Raw genomic sequence first — 20886 nt, 5'->3', positions numbered from 1 at the left:
TCTGTCTGTGCCACCCTTTGTGCCCAACGTGTGTCAGGTCAGTCATATACACACCAATATACTGCACCAATGCACTGCTGTGTGTGTGTGTGTGATCTGTGTGCATGTCATGTCTGGGGAATGCCTCCTGTAATTACATAGACCTAAACTACAGCCTTCAATATAATTGCAACATGTACTTGCTTCTGTGTGTATGACTATGCAACAAGTAGGCTAAACTCTTACACGTCTGAAATGGGCGTCATTTATATTGCATCTGCATCCAGAAATGGTTTTCATCGAAACAAAGGTTGAAAGATTGAGTACACCCTTCTTTGGCAGTGTATTTGTAAGCACCTGCACTCTGGTTTGATGAATATAGAAACGAAGCCATAACAATCTTCTAGCCGATCGTGGGAATTATGGAATGCGAAAGATCACCACACGAAATAAGAAAATAAACGTTTAATGTGTAAAGTAATAGATATTTCTCTGCACCTAACCATTTGAGTTTTACAGAAAAAAGGAAATGATATAATGAACCAAGGTGTTATGAAATCCCTTTCTCATTGCATTTGTGGGAAATAATGTGACAGATTACAACAGTGGGAATTAACGGAGCATGCTGTTGGATTGTATGAAAAAGTTGACATCAAAACATTAATTAACATACGTTTGTATAAGGTGAGTGGGCCTACTTAAGGAACCCCTAGCCCCGATCCCCTTCAATAATAGTTGCAATTGCTTATCTCTTGAACTCCTGTCCTCTCTCCTTCCTCAGGATTGTGGACCAGGCGTCGGGCACGGAGATCGCCTCCTTCCCCATCTACAAGGTGCTGTTCTGCGCCCGGGGTCGAGAGGGCTCCATCGAGAGTGACTGCTTCTCCTTCACCGAAAGCTACCGCAGCTCAGAGGACTTCCAGATCCACGTCTTCTCTTGCCATATCAAGGAAGCTGTGAGTGACTGTTCTATTGTACTCGGTTCTATTCTATTCTTTTTAGGGATGCAAATTTAGGTCAATTTTGCTGCCGACTAACCAACCTTTAACCTTTTTTCCCCAAACAGTAAAATGATGTGACCAACAGAAAATACTATGCATTCATTCAAGAAACAGACATTTTTCATTAAGAGCTGAATGAAAACATGCAGCAATAGCAAGCCTATTGTCTTAGTCAAAAGGCTATAACCTATTAATGAACATGCAACTGCTGTAATAAAGCAGCTGATAAAATGTCATTTTCAAACATTTGCCAAAATGTAATTAGCGGGAAAACACAGTTCTAAACAGCACACCTAATGTTGCGCAATGACTGGGCTTATAAAAGCACGTGTTTCACTCCAGTACCAGATTTTTGAGGAGCTGCTCTCGCACTGACAGGCGGTAGGCCATTCCACTCCTTAAACTAGCTTCTGTATGCTGTGTGATAAATAAGATGCATGACTATTAACGAAAATACACACTTGCAAATTTAGTTCCACGTAATTATGCAAATTAACCTATAGACCGATAAGCATGACTGGTCAAATGTGTTTTCGGCGGCTAACCGATTTAAAATAATTTATATTCTACTGTTATTGGTACCTGTGTGCAATAAAGAGTAAATGTGTATAGACTCTGTGGGCACTTGCCTTCACTATACTGGAAGAAACCAGGAGAGGGCGCCCTATCAAGGTAAAATACACATTTCCATTCTAACAGATGAAATGTGTCTTCCACATTTAACCCAACCCCTCTGAATCAGAGAGGTGCGGGGGGCTGCATTAATCGACATCCACGTCATCGGCGCCCGGGGAACAGTGGGTTAACTGCCTTGCTCAGATTTTTACCTTGTCAGCTCTGGGATTCGATCCAGCAACCTTTCGGTTACTGCCCCAACGCTCCTACCCGCCAGGCTACCGCTCCTACCCGCCAGGCTACCGCTCCTACCCGCCAGGCTAACGCTCCTACCCGCCAGGCTACCGCTCCTACCCGCCAGGCTACCGCTCCTACCCGCCAGGCTAACGCTCCTACCCGCCAGGCTAACGCTCCTACCCGCCAGGCTAACGCTCCTACCCGCCAGGCTAACGCTCCTACCCGCCAGGCTACCGCTCCTACCCGCCAGGCTAACGCTCCTACCCGCCAGGCTAACGCTCCTACCCGCCAGGCTAACGCTCCTACCCGCCAGGCTAACGCTCCTACCCGCCAGGCTACCGCTCCTACCCGCCAGGCTACCGCTCCTACCCGCCAGGCTAACGCTCCTACCCGCCAGGCTAACGCTCCTACCCGCCAGGCTAACGCTCCTACCCGCCAGGCTACCGCTCCTACCCGCCAGGCTACCGCTCCTACCCGCCAGGCTACCGCTCCTACCCGCCAGGCTACCGCTCCTACCCGCCAGGCTACCGCTCCTACCCGCCAGGCTACCGCTCCTACCCGCCAGGCTACCGCTCCTACCCGCCAGGCTACCGCTCCTACCCGCCAGGCTACCGCTCCTACCCGCCAGGCTACCGCTCCTACCCGCCAGGCTAACGCTCCTACCCGCCAGGCTAACGCTCCTACCCGCCAGGCTACCGCTCCTACCCGCCAGGCTAACGCTCCTACCCGCCAGGCTAACGCTCCTACCCGCCAGGCTAACGCTCCTACCCGCCAGGCTAACGCTCCTACCCGCCAGGCTACCGCTCCTACCCGCCAGGCTACCGCTCCTACCCGCCAGGCTAACGCTCCTACCCGCCAGGCTAACGCTCCTACCCGCCAGGCTAACGCTCCTACCCGCCAGGCTACCGCTCCTACCCGCCAGGCTACCGCTCCTACCCGCCAGGCTACCGCTCCTACCCGCCAGGCTACCGCTCCTACCCGCCAGGCTACCGCTCCTACCCGCCAGGCTACCGCTCCTACCCGCCAGGCTACCTGCCGCCCTGTAAAGTAATATTACATTTAATTGAATTTAAACTTGATTGTCCCCACAGCAAAATCCATTCATCGTACTATTATATTCTCTCTCTTCCACATTCCACTCCAGGTGAGTCGGATCCTGTACAGTTTCTCCACAGCGTTCCGGCGCTCCTCCAAGCCAAACCCTGACGAGAGAGACTCGGACCTGCCGCTCTCCCCCGACAGTGACCTTTTCACTTTCACCGTCTCACTGGAGGTCAAAGAGGATGACAGCAAGGGCAATTACAGGTCAGCATGTAGCCACTGCACGAGCGCGCACACACACTTATGCATGCTATGGGGTTAAATCAGTCACATACGCACATACACACACACACAGTTTAACATACCTTTAAGCCAACAACTGTCTATCTGTCTGGCTGTCTTCCTCTCCCCCATTCTCCTCTCTTCAGCCCGGTTCCCAAGGACCGCGATAAGTTCTTCTTCAAGCTGCGGCAGGGCGTTCAGAAGAAGGTGGTGGTTATGGTCCAGCAGATGAGCAACAAAGAGCTGGGCATTGAGAGGTGAGGGTCTGCTGCGCACTTTATCCTTCTGTAAGGGCTTGTGAGCTGCATACACGGGTCAGAACCACTGTCCTATACTGTTTATACTGTAGTATGGTGTTGTTAAAGGCACAACCACACACAAGAGCAACCCATCTGGGTCATACAGGTAAATACAAGAGGGAAAGCTTGACATAATGAAATACAGTAATGCCTAGATATAATACAATAGACTCTAAATATGTTTTGCAACCAGAGTCCTTCTAGTGCAGTGGTCGCCAACAGGTCTATCGTGATCGACTGGTCGATCTTCAAGGCATTCCTAGTCGATCACCAAACATTTCTGTAGAACAGCCAACGATAAAGGCTTGCGTTCCCTTTAAAAATAAAGAATGTTTTCTCTCTGTTGGCAGTAAGTACACTTGATTCAGAAGCCCTGCGCACGGGGTAAGAAAAGTGTTCCCATTTTGAACCATTTAAGTTGTCTGAAAAGACAAACTCCGGCGGACCGGGAGATACAGTGGGGAAAAAATGTATTTAGTCAGCCACCAATTGTGCAAGTTCTCCCACTTAAAAAGATGAGAGAGGCCTGTACTTTTCATCATAGATACACGTCAACTATGACAGACAAATTGAGAGAAAAAAATCCAGAAAATCACATTGTAGGATTTTTAATGAATTTATTTGCAAATTATGGTGGAAAATAAGTATTTGGTCACATACAAACAAGCAAGATTTCTGGCTCTCACAGACCTGTAACTTCTTATTTAAGAGGCTGCTCTGTCCTCCACTCGTTACCTATATTAATGGCACCTGTTTGAACTTGTTATCAGTATAAAAGACACCTGTCCACAACCTCAAACAGTCACACTCCAAAGTCCACTATGGCCAAGACCAAAGAGCTGTCAAAGGACACCAGAAACAAAATTGTAGACCTGCACCAGGCTGGGAAGACTGAATCTGCAATAGGTAAGCAGCTTGGTTTGAAGAAATCAACTGTGGGAGCAATTATTAGGAAATGGAAGACATACAAGACCACTGATAATCTCCCTCGATCTGGGGCTCCACGCAAGATCTCACCCCGTGGGGTCAAAATGATCACAAGAACAGTGAGCAAAAATCCCAGAACCACACAGGGGGACCTAGTGAATGACCTGCAGAGAGCTGGGACCAAAGTAACAAAGCCTACCATCAGTAACACACTACGCCGCCAGGGACTCAAATCCTGCAGTGCCAGACGTGTCCCCCTGCTTAATCCAGTACATGTCCAGGCCCGTCTGAAGTTTGCTAGAGTGCATTTGGATGATCCAGAAGAGGATTGGGAGCATGTCATATGGTCAGATGAAACCAAAATATAACTTTTTGGTAAAAACTCAACTCGTCGTGTTTGGAGGACAAAGAATGCTGAGTTGCATCCAAAGAACACCATACCTACTGTGAAGCATGGGGGTGGAAACATCATGCTTTGGGGCTGTTTTTCTGCAAAGGGACCAGGACGACTGATCCGTGTAAAGGAAAGAATGAATGGGGCCATGTATCGTGAGATTTTGAGTGAAAACCTCCTTCCATCAGCAAGGGCATTGAAGATGAAACGTGGCTGGGTCTTTCAGCATGACAATGATCCCAAACACACCGCCCGGGCAACGAAGGAGTGGCTTCGTAAGAAGCAATTCAAGGTCCTGGAGTGGCCTAGCCAGTCTCCAGATCTCAACCCCATAGAAAATCTTTGGAGGGAGTTGAAAGTCCGTGTTGCCCAGCGACAGCCCCAAAACATTACTGCTCTAGAGGAGATCTGCATGGAGGAATGGGCCAAAATACCAGCAACAGTGTGTGAAAACCTTGTGAAGACTTACAGAAAACTTTTGACCTGTGTCATTGCCAACAAAGGGTATATACATTTACATTTTAGTCATTTAGCAGACGCTCTTATCCAGAGCGACTTACATGAGCAATTAGGGTTAAGTGCCTTGCTCAAGGGCACATTAACGTCATTTAGCAGACGCTCTTAGCCAGAGCGACTCACAAATTGGTGCGTTCACCCTATAGCCAGTGGGATAACCACTTTACAATTTGGGGGGGGGGGGGGGTTAGAAGGAATACTTTATCCTATCCCAGGTATTCCTTAAAGAGGTGGGGTTTCAAATGTCTCCGGAAGGTGGTGAGTGACTCCGCTGTCCTGGCGTCGTGAGGGAGCTTGTTCCACCATTGGGGTGCCAGAGCAGCGAACAGTTTTGACTGGGCTGAGCGGGAGCTATGCTTCCGCAGAGGAAGGGGAGCCAGCAGGCCAGAGGTGGATGAACGCAATGCCCTCGTTTGGGTGTAGGGACTGATCAGAGCCTGAAGGTACAGAGGTGCCGTTCCCCTCACTGCTCCATAGGCAAGCACCATGGTCTTGTAGCGGATGCGAGCTTCAACTGGAAGCCAGTGGAGTGTGCGGAGGAGGGGGGTGACGTGAGAGAACTTGGGAAGGTTGAACACCAGACGGGCTGCGGCATTCTGGATGAGTTGTAGGGGTTTAATGGCACAGGCAGGGAGGCCAGCCAACAGCGAGTTGCAGTAGTCCAGACGGGAGATGACAAGTGCCTGGACCAGGACCTGCGCCGCTTCCTGTGTAAGGCAGGGTCGCACTCTCCGAATGTTGTAGAGCATGAACCTGCAGGAGCGGGTCACCGCCTTGATGTTGGCGGAGAACGACAGGGTGTTGTCCAGGGTCACGCCTAGGCTCTTTGCACTCTGGGAGGAGGACACAGCGGAGTTGTCAACCGTGATGGCGAGATCATGGAACGGGCAGTCCTTCCCCGGGAGGAAGAGCAGCTCCGTCTTGCCAGGGTTCAGCTTGAGGTGGTGATCCGTCATCCATACTGATATGTCTGCCAGACATGCAGAGATGCGATTCGCCACCTGGTTATCAGAAGGGGGAAAGGAGAAGATTAGTTGTGTATCGTCAGCGTAGCAATGATAGGAAAGGCCATGTGAGGATATGACAGAGCCAAGTGACTTGGTGTATAGGGAGAAAAGGAGAGGGCCTAGAACCGAGCCCTGGGGGACACCAGTGGTGAGAGCACGTGGTGCGGAGACAGCTTCCTGCCACGCCACTTGGTAGGAGCGACCGGTCAGGTAGGACGCAATCCAGGAGTGAGCCGCGCCGGAGATGCCCAGCTCGGAGAGGGTGGAGAGGAGGATCTGATGGTTCACAGTATCAAAGGCAGCAGACAGGTCTAGAAGGACAAGAGCAGAGGAGAGAGAGTTAGCTTTAGCAGTGCGGAGAGTCTCCGTGACACAGAGAAGAGCAGTCTCAGTTGAATGACCAGTCCTGAAACCTGATTGGTTTGGATCAAGAAGGTCATTCTGAGAGAGATAGCAAGAGAGTTGGCTAAAGACGGCACGCTCAATAGTTTTGGAAAGAAAAGAAAGAAGGGATACTGGTCTGTAGTTGTTGACATCAGTGGGGTCGAGTGTTGGTTTTTTGAGAAGGGGAGCAACTCTCGCTCTCTTGAAGACGGAAGGGACATGGCCAGCGGTCAAGGATGAGTTGATCAGCGAGGTGAGGTAGGGGAGAAGGTCACCGGAGATGGTCTGGAGAAGGGAGGAGGGGATGGGGTCAAGCGGGCAGGTTGTTGGGCGGCCTGCAGTCACAAGTCGCAGGATTTTATCTGGAGAGAGAGGGGAGAAAGAAGTCAAAGCATAGGGTAGGGCAGTGTGAGCAGGACCAGCAGTGTCATTAGACTTAACAAACGAGGATCGGATGTCGTCAACCTTCTTTTCAAAGTGGTTGACGAAGTCATCCACAGAGAGAGAGGAGGGGGGGGGGGGGGGGAGGAGGATTCAGGAGGGAGGAAAATGTGGCAAAGAGCTTCCTAGGGTTAGAGGCAGATGCTTGGAATTTAGAGTGGTAGAAGGTGGCCTTAGCAGCAGAAACAGATGAAGAAAATGTAGAGAGGAGGGAGTGAAAATATGCCAGGTCGGCAGGGAGTTTAGTTTTCTTCCATTTCCGCTCCGCTGCCCGGAGCTCTGTTCTGTGAGCTCGCAATGAGTCATCAAGCCACGGAGCTGGAGGGGAGGACCGAGCCGGCCGGGAGGATAGGGGACACAGAGAGTCAAAGGATGCAGAAAGGGAGGAGAGGAGGGTTGAGGAGGCAGAATCAGGAGATTGGAGGGAGAAGGATTGAGCAGAGGGAAGAGATGATAGGATGGAAGAGGAGAGAGTAGTGGGAGAGAGAGAGCGAAGGTTGCGGCGGCGCATTACCATCTGTGTAGGGGCAGAGTGAGTAGTGTGGGAGGAGAGTGAGAGAGAAAAGGAAACAAAGTAGTGGTCGGAGACATGGAGGGGAGTTGCAGTGAGATTAGTAGAGGAGCAGCATCTAGTGAAGATGAGGTCAAGCGTATTGCCTGCCTTGTGAGTAGGGGGGGACGGTGAGAGGGTGAGGTCAAAAGAGGAGAGGAGTGGAAAGAAGGAGGCAGAGAGAAATGAGTCAAATGTTGAGAAACTTTTGTTATTGACCAAATACTTTTGTTATTGACCTACAATGTGATTTTCTGGAGAAAAAAAATCTCATTTTGTCTGTCATAGTTGACGTGTACCTATGATGAAAATTACAGGCCTCTTTCATCTTTTTAAGTGGGAGAACTTGCACAATTGGTGGCTGACTAAATACTTTTTTCTAGGGGTGTAACGATCCATCTACTACATCGATGTATCGATTTATATTCCTATGATCCAACTACATCGATCTGTGCTCGGCGAGTTGGCCTTTTGGACAACATATATCAATCTAACATCGTTTTAAAATGTAATACATCGATTGTATCGATACTAGGAAATAACCCATTGGATTTAAGCACGTCAGACTTTATATGGATGTTTTTTCTTAGCACTTTTAATGATAAAGGCTTTAAACATTACTCGATTCAGTCTGCCTATCCGTGACGTCATCGCCCCGCGCCAGCAGCAGCGCAAAGGCGCAAAGACAACAAAACATAGCATGGCGGACAACAGAGGAGAAGCCGACGAGCGAGAAATTATCAAGCCACCATTGCGGTCCTTACAAGAAACAGGAATCTAGGAAACTTCACCTGCACTGTCCAGTATCCAGGTATTTATTTCAGTCACACTGGTTGAATTTTTGGCTAAAAGGTTACTGAATCGATTTCAAGTCACTGAATCGTTTCGGATCGTATCGTTCTAAATGAACCAATATCGTCCTTGAATCGTATCGACATCCACGAATCGTGATACAAATCGAATCGTTGTTAAAACGAATCGTTACACCCCTACTTTTTCCCCCCACTCTATGTGGCTAAATCGAGTGCGCCTACTGCACTGGCCAATCGTATAGCTCAAATCACCAAGCCTACAGAGCTTCCCCGGCCACAGCAAAGTTTGATACTAGCCTAAGTAAGATTTAATCACTTTTAAAACCATGACCATAGAGAGACTGTCAAAGAGTACACCAAAGAGCTGCTGTTTTTATGAGTGAGTTCATGTCTAAGTTTTTATTCACCACTGTCACTGTTTTTAGTCAGCACTGTCAACACTGTTTTTATTCAACACGATTACAAAACATAAAACGCGTTTCTCTGCACTTCCACTTACGCTGCAGCTGCAATGAATGAGTAGCCAAATGTATCGCTAGCCCTGCATTTTTATTATTATTAGCAGCTCGTCATGTCTATTTCACATTTTCTGGTCATAGGAACATGAATTTGTGCATGAGGCAGATGAGGTGCTACTCCAGTTTTGCCATCCGGTGGAAGACTGTGTGTCCCCCCACCCCCTCTCTGGTCAGTCTAACCGGAGGCCTTCGCTGAGACTAATGGCGTGTTCAAAACAACTGGGAACTATCCATTTTCCTACTTCAGTGCGTTCAAGACAACTGGGCACTCCCAAAATTTTTTTTTCGGAAACTCTGCATCTTTCAAGAGCTCCAACTTTCCGATCTGAAGATCACTGACATCATGATTTCAAGTTGTCTTGAAAGCACAATGACCATCAGATGCAGGTACCAGTCTAGTAAAATAAAATAAAAAACCGAATTATTTCAATTGATTTTCCGCAGTGACTCGCAAGTGCTACACCAACTGTTCTATTTTGTTAACAAAGCTCGAGTTTTAAAATATAGTATAGTATGAGAATAACAATATTGGCAGGCCAGGCATAGAGCCAAACATCATTCCTACAGAACTGTTTTTATTAGGTTCATGTAAAAAAAAAAAGTTTAATACAAAAAATTGGAGCTGTAGATCTCTGCTTGCTTTTTGACTGCGAAAGTGATCTTGACTCAGAAAAAGTTGGTGACCACTGTTCTAACTAATAGCTTCACCATGCTCAAAGGGATATTCAATGTCTGCTTTTTTTATTTTTATCCATCTACCAATAGGTGCCCTTCTTTGAGAGGCATTGGAAAACCTTCTTGGTCTTTGTGGTTGAATCTGTGTTTGAAATTCACTGCTTGACTGAGGTACCTTACAATTATCTGTATGTGTGTGGTACAGAGATGAGGTAGTCATTCAAAAATCATGTTAAACACCATTATTGCACACAGTGAGTCCATGCAACTTATGTGACTTGTTAAGCACATTTTTACTCCTGTACTTATTTAGGCTTTCCATAACAAAGGGGTTGAATACTTATTGACTCAAGACATTTCAGCTTTTTGTTTTGTATTCATTAGTAAACATTTCAAAAAACATAATTCCACTTTGACATTATGGGGTATTGTGTGTGTGTGTGTGTGTGTGTGTGTAGGCCATTGACAAAAACATCTAAATGTAATCCATTTTAAATTCAGGCTGTAACACAACAAAATGTGGAAAAATTGAAGGGTTGTGAATACTTTCCGAAGTATAAGACTTTGGAAAATGTTGCTGGCTGTTGACCGGCGCTTACGGAAAACACTGCAGCAGTTTAGCTAGTAGAATTAGGTCAGGTTTCTCACGTAGCCTTCTTTCCTGTTTGTCTGTGTTTTTTATTGTGTTCTGTGAAAGGCAGACACCTTGCATCCTATTTTTAGTCTCAACCATCCTTTTTATGTTAATCTTCTTTTAGCTGTGACTGTATCATACTGCCTACCTGTTATGCCCAAGTAGATTACCTAAACAAAATGTTTTTTTTTGTGTCACAATGATTGAAGGGCAGTTGTTATACGCTAATGGTAATTGTTAACCAGCTTGCACAAGTTATGCCTGCTTATTACAACAGTAAGCCTTTGTTATGTTCATGACAGTTATATATCAATCTTATGAAGGAAGGGTGAAATCAAGGCTCTTCAGATGAGTATCTTTATTCTATGGAAGCGTAGTAGATGGTTTATATCTTATGAAGTTGTGATTCTCACAGCAACCACTTGATGGCGCATCTATCATAAGAAACAGGCAAATAGTGGCCTCTGTTTCAACGTGATATTGCCACTGCTTTGCTGTGGTTAAATTTTGATTCCTTGAATTTATAAATATAATAGACCCATGCAAATTCACCGAAACGTACCAGCATTTGACGGGAGTCTACAGGATTCAGAATTGGGTCACTGCAACCAAATATACCTGTAGCTTTGCTAATGCCACAGTACCTGTTGGAGAAAGGTTATATTTCTTCAAGTAGATTATTTTATTCAATTATTTTCTACAGCTAGGGAGTCTCAACAAAGACCATCATATAATAAAACCAAATGCTACCCAAACCTTATGAAATGATTATATGTGAATTGCAGTGCCCTCTTGTTCCATTGCTCACGACCTGTGTTCTTTTCCCTTAGGTGTTTTGGGATGTTGCTGAGCCCAGGCCAGAAGGTTCGAAACAGTGACATGCACCTTCTAGACATGGTGAGCAGAAGACTGAGCAGCTCTCAGGGTGGTTTCATTCAGTCACATGATGACCAAGTTACAAACAGCACTCCGTGTACTGAACTAAACTATCACTGTGAGACGTGCCATTCTTTTGGCATTTGTTGACCTGAGTGTTGGTTAGGCTAAACAGAGTTGAATTGAAGAAATTCTTTGGGGTTTGATTGGAATGGCTTTGCTCTTTGAGACCCCTTGATCATGATTTGTATATAGTCTCTCACTATTCTCTTTGTGTGCCTTTGTGAAGGAGTCCATGGGGAAGAGCTCGGATGGAAAGTCGTATGTGATCACGGGCACCTGGAACCCCAACATGGCTGCCTTCCAGGTGCTGAATGAAGACACACCTAAAGGTGAGGCCAACCCCCCAATCCCTCAGCCCTGTCACCAGCCTAGCATACTGTAGTATGTCATTGTTAACCAGCCTAACACTAGCATACTGTAGAATGTCAATGTTAACCAGCCTAACACTAGCATACTGCAGCATGTCATTGTTAACCTGCCTAACACTAGCATACTGCAGCATGTCATTGTTAACCAGCCTAACACTAGCATACTGCAGCATGTTATTGTCAAATCATTGCTTGTCATACAGCATACTGCTGTCACATTCATAGCTGGCCAGGCAGATCCTTCGATTTTATGGCTCTCTTTCATCAATTCCAATTCCTTCTTTGCCCAGAATTTGTAAGCAGAATAGTACAACAAAAATGAAAGAGCCAATGCTTATTATAGTGTCCATCTTACTATTTTCATGTGAGGATGGATGGTTAAGATGGCAAATGAAAAAAGCTTCAGTTATGATAATGACAAGGGGAAGGTACTTATTTGCTTTTTTTGAGACCAGAAGATTCTTTCTCTGCAGTAAAAAGCTTATTTGAATAGCAATAGTGTTGTTGTGCTCTGGGATGTGTTTAGAGTGCTAGCAGCGTTCAACCTCAGTGGTTATCAGGGTCAGAGACAGGGGAAAGGGGATGTGGTAGACTTTAATGGTGCTGAGCTTTTCATTTCTGGATAATTGTAGCTAATGATCCTGTCCAGGGCGTTCCGGACTCAACCTACAGTGAGGGAAAAAAGTATTTGATCCTCTGCTGATTTTGTACGTTTGCCCACTGACAAAGAAATTATCAGTCTATAATTTTAATGGTAGGTATTTGAACAGTGAGAGACAGAGTAACAACAAAACAATCCAGAAAAACGCATGTCAGAAATGTTATAAATTGATTTGCATTTTAATGAGGGAAATAAGTATTTGACCCCCTCTCAATCAGAAAGATTTCTGGCTCCCAGGTGTCTTTTATACAGGTAACGAGCTGAGATTAGGAGCACACTCTTAAAGGGAGTGCTCCTAATCTCAGTTTGTTACCTGTATAAAAGACACCTGTCCACAGAAGCAATCAATCAATCAGATTCCAAACTCTCCACCATGGTCAAGACCAAAGAGCTCTCCAAGGATGTCAGGGACAAGATTGTAGACCTACACAAGGCTGGAATGGGCTACAAGACCATCGCCAAGCAGCTTGGTGAGAAGGTGACAACAGTTGGTGCGATTATTCGCAAATGGAAGAAACACAAAAGAACTGTCAATCTCCCTCGGCCTGGGGCTCCATGCAAGATCTCATCTCGTGGAGTTGCAATGATCATGAGAACGGTGAGGAATCAGCCCAGAACTACACAAGAGGATCTTGTCAATGATCTCAAGGCAGCTGGGACCATAGTCACCAAGAAAACAATTGGTAACACACTACGTCGTGAAGGACTGAAATCCTGCAGCGCCCGCAAGGTCCCCCTGCTCAAGAAAGCACATATACAGGCCCGTCTGAAGTTTGCCAATGAACATCTGAATGATTCAGAGGAGAACTGGGTGAAAGTGTTGTGGTCAGATGAGACCAAAATCGAGCTCTTTGGCCTCAACTCGCTGTGTTTGGAGGAGGAAGAGGAATGCTGCCTATGACCCCAAGAACACCATCCCCACTGTCAACCATGGAGGTGGAAACATTATGCTTTGGGGGTGTTTTTCTGCTAAAGGGACAGGACAACTTCACCGCATCAAAGGGACGATGGACGGGGCCATGTACCGTCAAATCTTGGGTGAGAACCTCCTTCCCTCAGCCAGGGCATTGAAAATGGGTCGTGGATGGGTGTTCCAGCATGACAATGACCCAAAACACACGGCCAAGGCAACAAAGGAGTGGCTCAAGAAGAAGCACATTAAGGTCCTGGAGTGGCCTAGCCAGTCTCCAGACCTTAAATCCCATAGAAAATCTGTGGAGGGAGCTGAAGGTTCGAGTTGCCAAACGTCAGGCTCGAAACCTTAATGACTTGGAGAAGATCTGCAAAGAGGAATGGGACAAAATCCCTCCTGAGATGTGTGCAAACCTGGTGGCCAACTACAAGAAACGTCTGACCTCTGTGATTGCCAACAAGGGTTTTGCCACCAAGTACTAAGTCATGTTTTGCAGAGGGGTCAAATACTTATTTCCCTCATTAAAATGCAAATCAATTTATAACATTTTTGACATGCATTTTTCTGGATTTTTTTGTTGTTATTCTGTCTCTCACTGTTCAAATAAACCTACCATTAAAATTATAGACTGATCATGTCTTTGTCAGTGGGCAAACGTACAAAATCAGCAGTGGATCAAATACTTTTTTCCCTCACTCTATATAGCTAGCACCTTTAAAATATATATATATGATTTATGATTTATTTTGACTCAACCAACAGGCCATTATATAAAAAAGTTCTAAATTAAATGTTCAATGTTTTTTTTAGATAATTATCAAGTGAAATGATGTAGTTGCCTAAAATTGTGGTAACATTTTGTAGTTTGAACAGTCACAAAATAGTCACTGCCTCTAACATTTGATACCACCTTTTCTGTTAGAGGGCTTGCAAAATGTAATATTTCTCCTTTTTGACACAGGCAGCCAAATAGACTGTCTGAAAACGTTGGTTTTGGCACCTTTTCATATATCGGGGCCCAGTGTAATGTACAGTAAGACACTACCGATCAGTGCAAGACATAGCCTCACTGAACTCATTACAGTGCCTTCAGAAAGTATTCATACCCCTTGACTTATTCAAAATGTGGTTGTTACAGCCTGAATTCAAAATGGATTAAATATTTTTTTAAATCTCACCCGTCTACACACAATATGTTTTTAGAAATCTTTGCAAATTGTATTGTAAATTAAATACATAAATATCTCATTTACATAAGTATTCGCACTGCTGAGTCAATACTTTGTAGAAGCACCTTTGGCAGCGATTACAGCTGTGGGTCTTTCTGGGTATGTCTATCAGCTTTACACATCTGGATTTGGGGATTTTCTCCCATTCTTCCTTGCAGATTTTCTAAAGTGCTGTTAAGTTAGATGGGGAGCGGTGGTGAACAGCAATCTTCAAGTCTTTCCACACATTTTCAATGGGATTCAAGTCTGGGCTTTGGCTGGGGCCACTCAAGGACTTTCACATTATTGTTCTGAAGCCATTCCTGCGTTGCTTTGCCTGTATGTTTGGGGTCATTGTCCTGTTGGAACTTAAATCTTCACCCCAGTCTAAGGTTGTTTGCACTCTGGAGCAGGTTCTCATCAAGGATGTTCCTGTATTTGGCTCCATTCATTGTTCCCTCTATCCTTACCAGTCCCTGCTGCTGAAAAGTGTCCCCATAGCATGCTGCTGCCACCACCATGCTTCACGGTAGGGAGAGTGTTAAACGGGTACTGAGCTGTGCATGGTTTTTCCAGACATGGTGCTTTGCGTGTTTTGTCTTCTGCTCTGTCTTTAACATAACTTTTTGCAAACTCCAGGTGTGCTGTCGTGCCTTTTTCTCAGGAGTTGCTTCCGTCTGGCCACTCTCCCAAAAAGCCCAGATTAGTGAAGTGCTGTAGAGACTGTTGTCCTTCTGGCAGGTTCTCCTATCTCAGCCAAGGAACTCTGTAGTTCTGTCAGTGTGGTAATTAGATTCTTGGCCACCTCCCTGACCAAGGTCATTCTTACCCGGTTGCTCAGTTTGGTCTGACGGCCAGCTCTAGGCAGTCTGGGTAGTTCCATATTCTTTCTGTTTCCCAATGATGGAGACCACTGTGCTCTTAGAAACTTTCAACACTCTAGGAATTGTTTTATACTCTTCCCCAGATGTATGCCTCATCACAATTCTATCTTGGAACAGTTCCTTGGACTTCATGGTATAGTTTCTGCTCTGACATGCACTTTCAACTGTGGGACCTTGAATAGACAGGTGTGTTTCTTTCTAAATCATGTCCAAACAATTGAATTGGCCATAGGTGGACTCCAAGTTGTAGTGACATCTCAAGGATGATCAAAGTAAATTGGATGCACCTGAGCTCAATTTGGAGTGTCATAGCATTATGGTGCATTGTGTGTAGATGTGTGAGAAAACAAATCTATTTAATCCATTTTGAATTCAGGCTGTAACACAACAAAATGTGGAATAAGTCAAGGGGTATGAATACCTTCTGAAGGTACTGTATATCAAACAAATTAGCAGCGCAAGCGAGTTGCTGACTCGAAAGTCAGGAGAGTTTGACTTGAATCTATATGGCAGCTTGTCCTAGCAACCCATCTCAGGGGAGTTAGGTAGTCTAAACTACAAAGCCACACTTGTTCCACAACCACACAGGGAGAATAGGAAGTAGCTGCTGATAATACTGTAACTGGCTGGCAGAACATGCATGTAAACATTAGATATTCATGTTTTTCTGTGAGCCAGAACATTTAGGAATCCATATAGATTTATAGATTTATAGATTTTAAGTTTTATACTGTAGCTAATAGTTTTTTTTATTTTTATATGAAGCTGTAGGCACTAGCACACTGCCCACAAAACATGAACGGAATTGTTTAAGTTATACAAAATAGCCTTCGACTGTAGACGCAAGGCTTTGACTCTACACTATCTAGCGAAGAACCATCCCTTTAAACCACACAGCTTACTTCATGTCACAACTGGGAGAGACTAGACTTCTAAAAACAACAGCACTAGCGGTCTTAACTAAACAAATCCTTCTTCGTTGTCAGCGATTTGGCACACAGGGAAAGTAGTCCTATGGTATCTGAAGCTTGAAGGGATGCCGTTTCCTAAAACATCTTTCTAAACCAACATTTTATCCTCGACCGTATCGTAATTTAGGCCATTCTTTACAAGGCAGTTTTGTAGACGTTTCTTTTGGTTAATTACAATAATATAACCTTCTCACTGTGAAATTGGTTATTTTTCCCTCTGTTTTACACCTCAGCGATTGCTATCTGTTCTTGTTTATATTTCTTGCAATTGTTTTTCCCAGCCCAAAAATGTAATGTGGCAAAATCTGTTACCCCAGACGTCACTTTTTTCACTTGGATGAAGCTGGTGCTGTAGGACAGCTGTTCTTCATCATGATATATCACTTGGAATGCAGTTTCCTTAGATTCTAAATCATTCATAAATATTCAAAGATACTGAGTTTGTTGTTCTTGGTTGTAGTAATATGATTTCAGTTCTACATTTATCAATAGTCTGTATCTTCCTCTGGGAATGGTGAGGTCAGCGAGTAGGTGCGGTGCTGTCCCTAGTATGATAGTTAGTGGCTGCTGTGGGATCCAAGCTTTCTCTGTAAGTAAATCATGTTGGTGTACCTAATTTAAAACAGCAGGTGATAAATGCTTTCTTCCCTCTAAACATACAATTAAAGCAAGTTAATACCATTACACTTTATCCACTTCAATTGTGTCAACCCGCAACACCCACTTTGACTGGGGCAGGTAGCCTACATGGTACTTAATCTGTTTAAATTCTGCAGCCACTGTTGGCACTACAAACACAGAGGCAGCCTAAGCCTCTCCTATGACCCTTTCACCTACTCCTCTATGCTCTGTTTTACCCCCCCCCCCCCCCCACCACCCCTAGCCCTCCAGTGTGTGACCTTGACCTTTGTGGTGGTCTCTCTCCAGACAAGCAGGTGTACATGACTGTGGCTGTGGACCTGGTGGTGACTGAGGTGTTGGAGCCGGTGCGCTTCCTGCTGGAGACCCTGGTGCGCGTCTACCCGGCCAACGAGCGCTTCTGGTACTTCAGCCGCAAGGCCTTCAGCGAGACCTTCTACCTCAAACTCAAACAGGTACTTGGGCACTTAGTAGGACTAGATAGCACAACCTCATCAGGGTCGTTTTCATTATACACTACCGGTCAATAGTTTTAGAACACCTACTCATTCAAGGGTTTTCCTTTATTTTTTACTATTTTCTACATTGTAGAAAAATAGTGAAGACATCAAAACTATGAAATATCACATATGGAATCATGTAGAAACCAAAACAAAGTGTTAAACAAATCAAAATATATTTTATATTTGAGATTCTTCAAATAGCCACCCTTTGCCTTGATGACAGCTTTGCACACTCTTTGCATTCTCTCAACCAGCTTCATGAGGTAGTCACCTTGAATGCATTTTAATTAACAGGTGTGCCTTCTTAAAAGTTAATTTGTGGAATTTCTTTCCTTCTTAATGAATTTGAGCCAATCAGTTGGGTTGTGACAAGGTAGGGGGGGGGGGGTATACAGAAGATAGACCTATTTGGTAAAAGACCAAGTCCATATTATGGCTAGAACAGCTCAAATAAGCAAAGAGAAACGACAGTCCATCATTACTTTAAGACATGGTCAGTCAATCCGGAAAATGTCAAGAACTTTGAAAGTTTCTTCAAGTGCAGTTGCAAAAACCATCAAGCGCTATGATGAAACTAGCTCTCATGAGGACCGCCACAGTAATGGAAGACCCAGAGTTACCTCTGCTGCAGAGGATAAGTTCATTAGAGTTACCAGCCTCAGAAATTGCAGCCCAAATAAATGCTTCACAGAGTTCAAGTAACAGACACATCTCAACATCGACTGTTCAGAGGAGACTGTGTGAATCAGGTCTTCATGGTCAAATTGCTGCAAAGAAGCCACTACTAAAGGACACCAATAAGAAGAAGAGACTTGCTTGGGCCAAGAAACACGAGCAATGGACATTAGACCGGTGGAAATTTTAACCTTTGGTCTGGAGTCCAAATGTGAGATTTTTGGTTCCAACCGCCGTGTCTTTGTGAGACGCGGTGTGGGTGAACGGATGATCTCTGCATGTGTATTTTCCACCGTAAAGCATGGAGGAGGAGGTGTGGGGGTGCTTTGCTGGTGACACTGTCTGAGATTTATTTAGAATTCAAGGCACACTTAACCAGCATGGCTACCACAGCATTCTGCAGCGATACACCATCCCATCTGGTTTGGGCTTAGTGGGACTATCATTTGTTTTTCATCAGGACAATGACCCAACACACCTCCAGGCTATGTAAGGGCTATTTTACCAGGAAGGAGAGTGATCGAGTGCTGCATCAGATGACCTGGCCTCCACAATCCCCCGACCTCAACCAAATTGAGATGGTTTGTGATGTGTCGGACCGCAGAGTGAAGGAAAAGCAGCCAACAAGTGCTCAGCATATGTGGGAACTCCTTCAAGACTGTTGGAAAAGCATTCCAGTTGAAGCTGGTTGAGAGAATGCCAAGAGTGTGCAAAGCTGTCATCAAGGCAAAGGGTGGCTATTTGAAGAATCTCAAATATGAAACATAAGACTAACAACATTTATTTTCAAAAGAATAGAAGAGCATAATAAAAATTATGTTACTGGTCTGTGTAGCCCATGGCTGCGCCATGCAAATGAAATCAATAGTTCTTATTTTGCTCATTAACAGACGAGACACACTTAGCCGACATACCCCTGTCCTGATTACAGTCAATACACATAGGGCCTATATTTAATGGTAAGAATTAATGTAATGGAATATTGCCAAATAAAATCAATTAATAATGTATTTATTTTAGGGATGTAACGATTCACATCAGTCCCCGGTTCAAATGTTTAAGATACGAGTGCATCGGTCGGCAGGAGCCCAAATTGTTCCAGCGGTTAACTGATGTTTTTATTCCCACCCCCCCCACCCCACCCCGAAAATACCTCTAATCCTTTGACTGAATTGATGCGTTCTTTTCCTAAAATAGCCTATTGAACTAAGCATGTACATGCGTGTGATTGACAGTCATTCATCTTCAAGTCGTTGTGCGCACAGAGAGTAGCTGCTCGCGCCACCTTCAGCATTCAAATGCTTGTAAAATGGCTTTCGTAATGTCAAATCACAGGCTCTATTAGTTGGGTGACAAGCAATGTAAGTTGCTGGGTCATTGTTAACAAATGCACTGTAGCAAATAGTGTTTTACTATTGTGTAGGCTACCAGAGTGGACACAACTCACATCTTTCTGATCGCACATCTAACTGCAGATTGGGGCTTTTCGATTGCCAGGTTCACCATAAGAAATCGTTTTGGTAGTTTTGCTTTAAACAGTCAGAGCATTTGGTCATTTTTACATGAACAGGGTAAAGTTGTAATTTCATAACAAGGACAGCAATCATTTTTGCGAGCCGCACTATACGGGCGCATACAGCTCCACTGTAAAGTTACAAACGGTCAAAACCATTCGCTTTTGAGACTGGTGTGAAATCAAAAGCTGTTTTATAGTTCATTTCTAAAGATAAATATTGACATGTTACTAGCTCAAAACACTTTTCATCTGCTAAAATGACAAGTTAACAAAAAGCAGAAATGCTCAGTTCATGTGCTCCATCGCACACACACGTTTGTTTTACTATCCTTGTGGGGACCGAAAAATCTATTGTATTTTCGCTAAACCAAATTCTAACCTAACCCCTAAGTTTAAAAAAGCCTTTTTCCTTGTGGGGCCCGGTGAAATGTCCCCACTTGTTGGAATTTAACTTGCTTTACTCTCCTGGTGAGGACTTCTGGTCCCCACAAGGAGGAGGACTTCTGGTACCCACAAGGATAGTCTCTCTGGATAAGAGCGTCTGCTAAATGACGTAAATGTAATGTAAAACCAAATCACACACACAGACAGAGGGTCGCTCAGCGAAGTCAGCTCAGACAGATCCAGCTCAGAGGCCCAGTTCCTGAGCTCCATTGGTGTCAGATTAGAATGGTAAATGAGTGTGTTCATGCAACAAATGTTAGTGCATCGAATCGAACCAAATCGTTTCAAACTAAAAGTATCGTTCCTGTGTTGTATCAGAGCCCATGTATCTAGATGTGCATCGAATCATGCTTTGAAGGAGAGATGCACATCCCTAATTCTAGCCAGCTCATATAATTACCAGAACATATCTGACAACGTTTTGAGTAGGCAACTTTTTATTCACCATAACAGGAAAATACAAGGTAATTATTTACAAGTAGGCTACGGCAAGCTGCTAACTTACTGTTGTGAATGTGAAGAAATGAAAGCAGTGGAAAGTCAATTTAAAAGGAGGAATTTAGAACATGCAGCTGTCAGGTTACCATGACAACGGTCGTAACAACAAGGCCAAAGTTGAATGTCTCTAGCTCCTTCCCGGCAAACGCAATGTCTATAATAAAAGGCAAATGCCTACAAGAAAGATGAAAAAATAGGGCTGTTTGAAAGAGCACACCTAATGTTTTGTGACGGAAAAATGATAACAGCCTTGTCTTATTGGTCAAGTTCAAGTAGTCCTCCCTGTTTTGGCCCGCTTGCTTCCATTTTGTTCCTAGTGAATAAGGGACAATACAAGAGTAGGGATGTTGTGCGT

At 44.7% G+C, this 20886-nt stretch overlaps 1 protein-coding gene across 1 annotated transcript in view; it reads left to right on the top strand.

The window, feature by feature from the left end:
- The window catches only part of LOC311137243 (rab GTPase-activating protein 1-like), a gene marked incomplete at its 5' end in the record, with an annotated part of 195819 nt that overhangs the window by 21558 nt on the left and 153375 nt on the right, over positions 1–20886 (top strand). The window contains 6 exons of the mRNA XM_084171626.1: positions 761–935; positions 2977–3137; positions 3302–3412; positions 11143–11209; positions 11478–11580; positions 17184–17350. Of these exons, the coding sequence (XP_084027752.1) occupies positions 761–935; positions 2977–3137; positions 3302–3412; positions 11143–11209; positions 11478–11580; positions 17184–17350 (784 nt within the window). The remainder of the gene's footprint in view (positions 1–760; positions 936–2976; positions 3138–3301; positions 3413–11142; positions 11210–11477; positions 11581–17183; positions 17351–20886) is intronic.

The sequence above is a fragment of the Coregonus lavaretus genome (genome assembly GCF_964263955.1).
Source record: "Coregonus lavaretus genome assembly, chromosome: 11".
Lineage (NCBI taxonomy): Eukaryota > Metazoa > Chordata > Actinopteri > Salmoniformes > Salmonidae > Coregonus > Coregonus lavaretus.
This window is presented reverse-complemented; position numbering and strand designations above follow the sequence as displayed.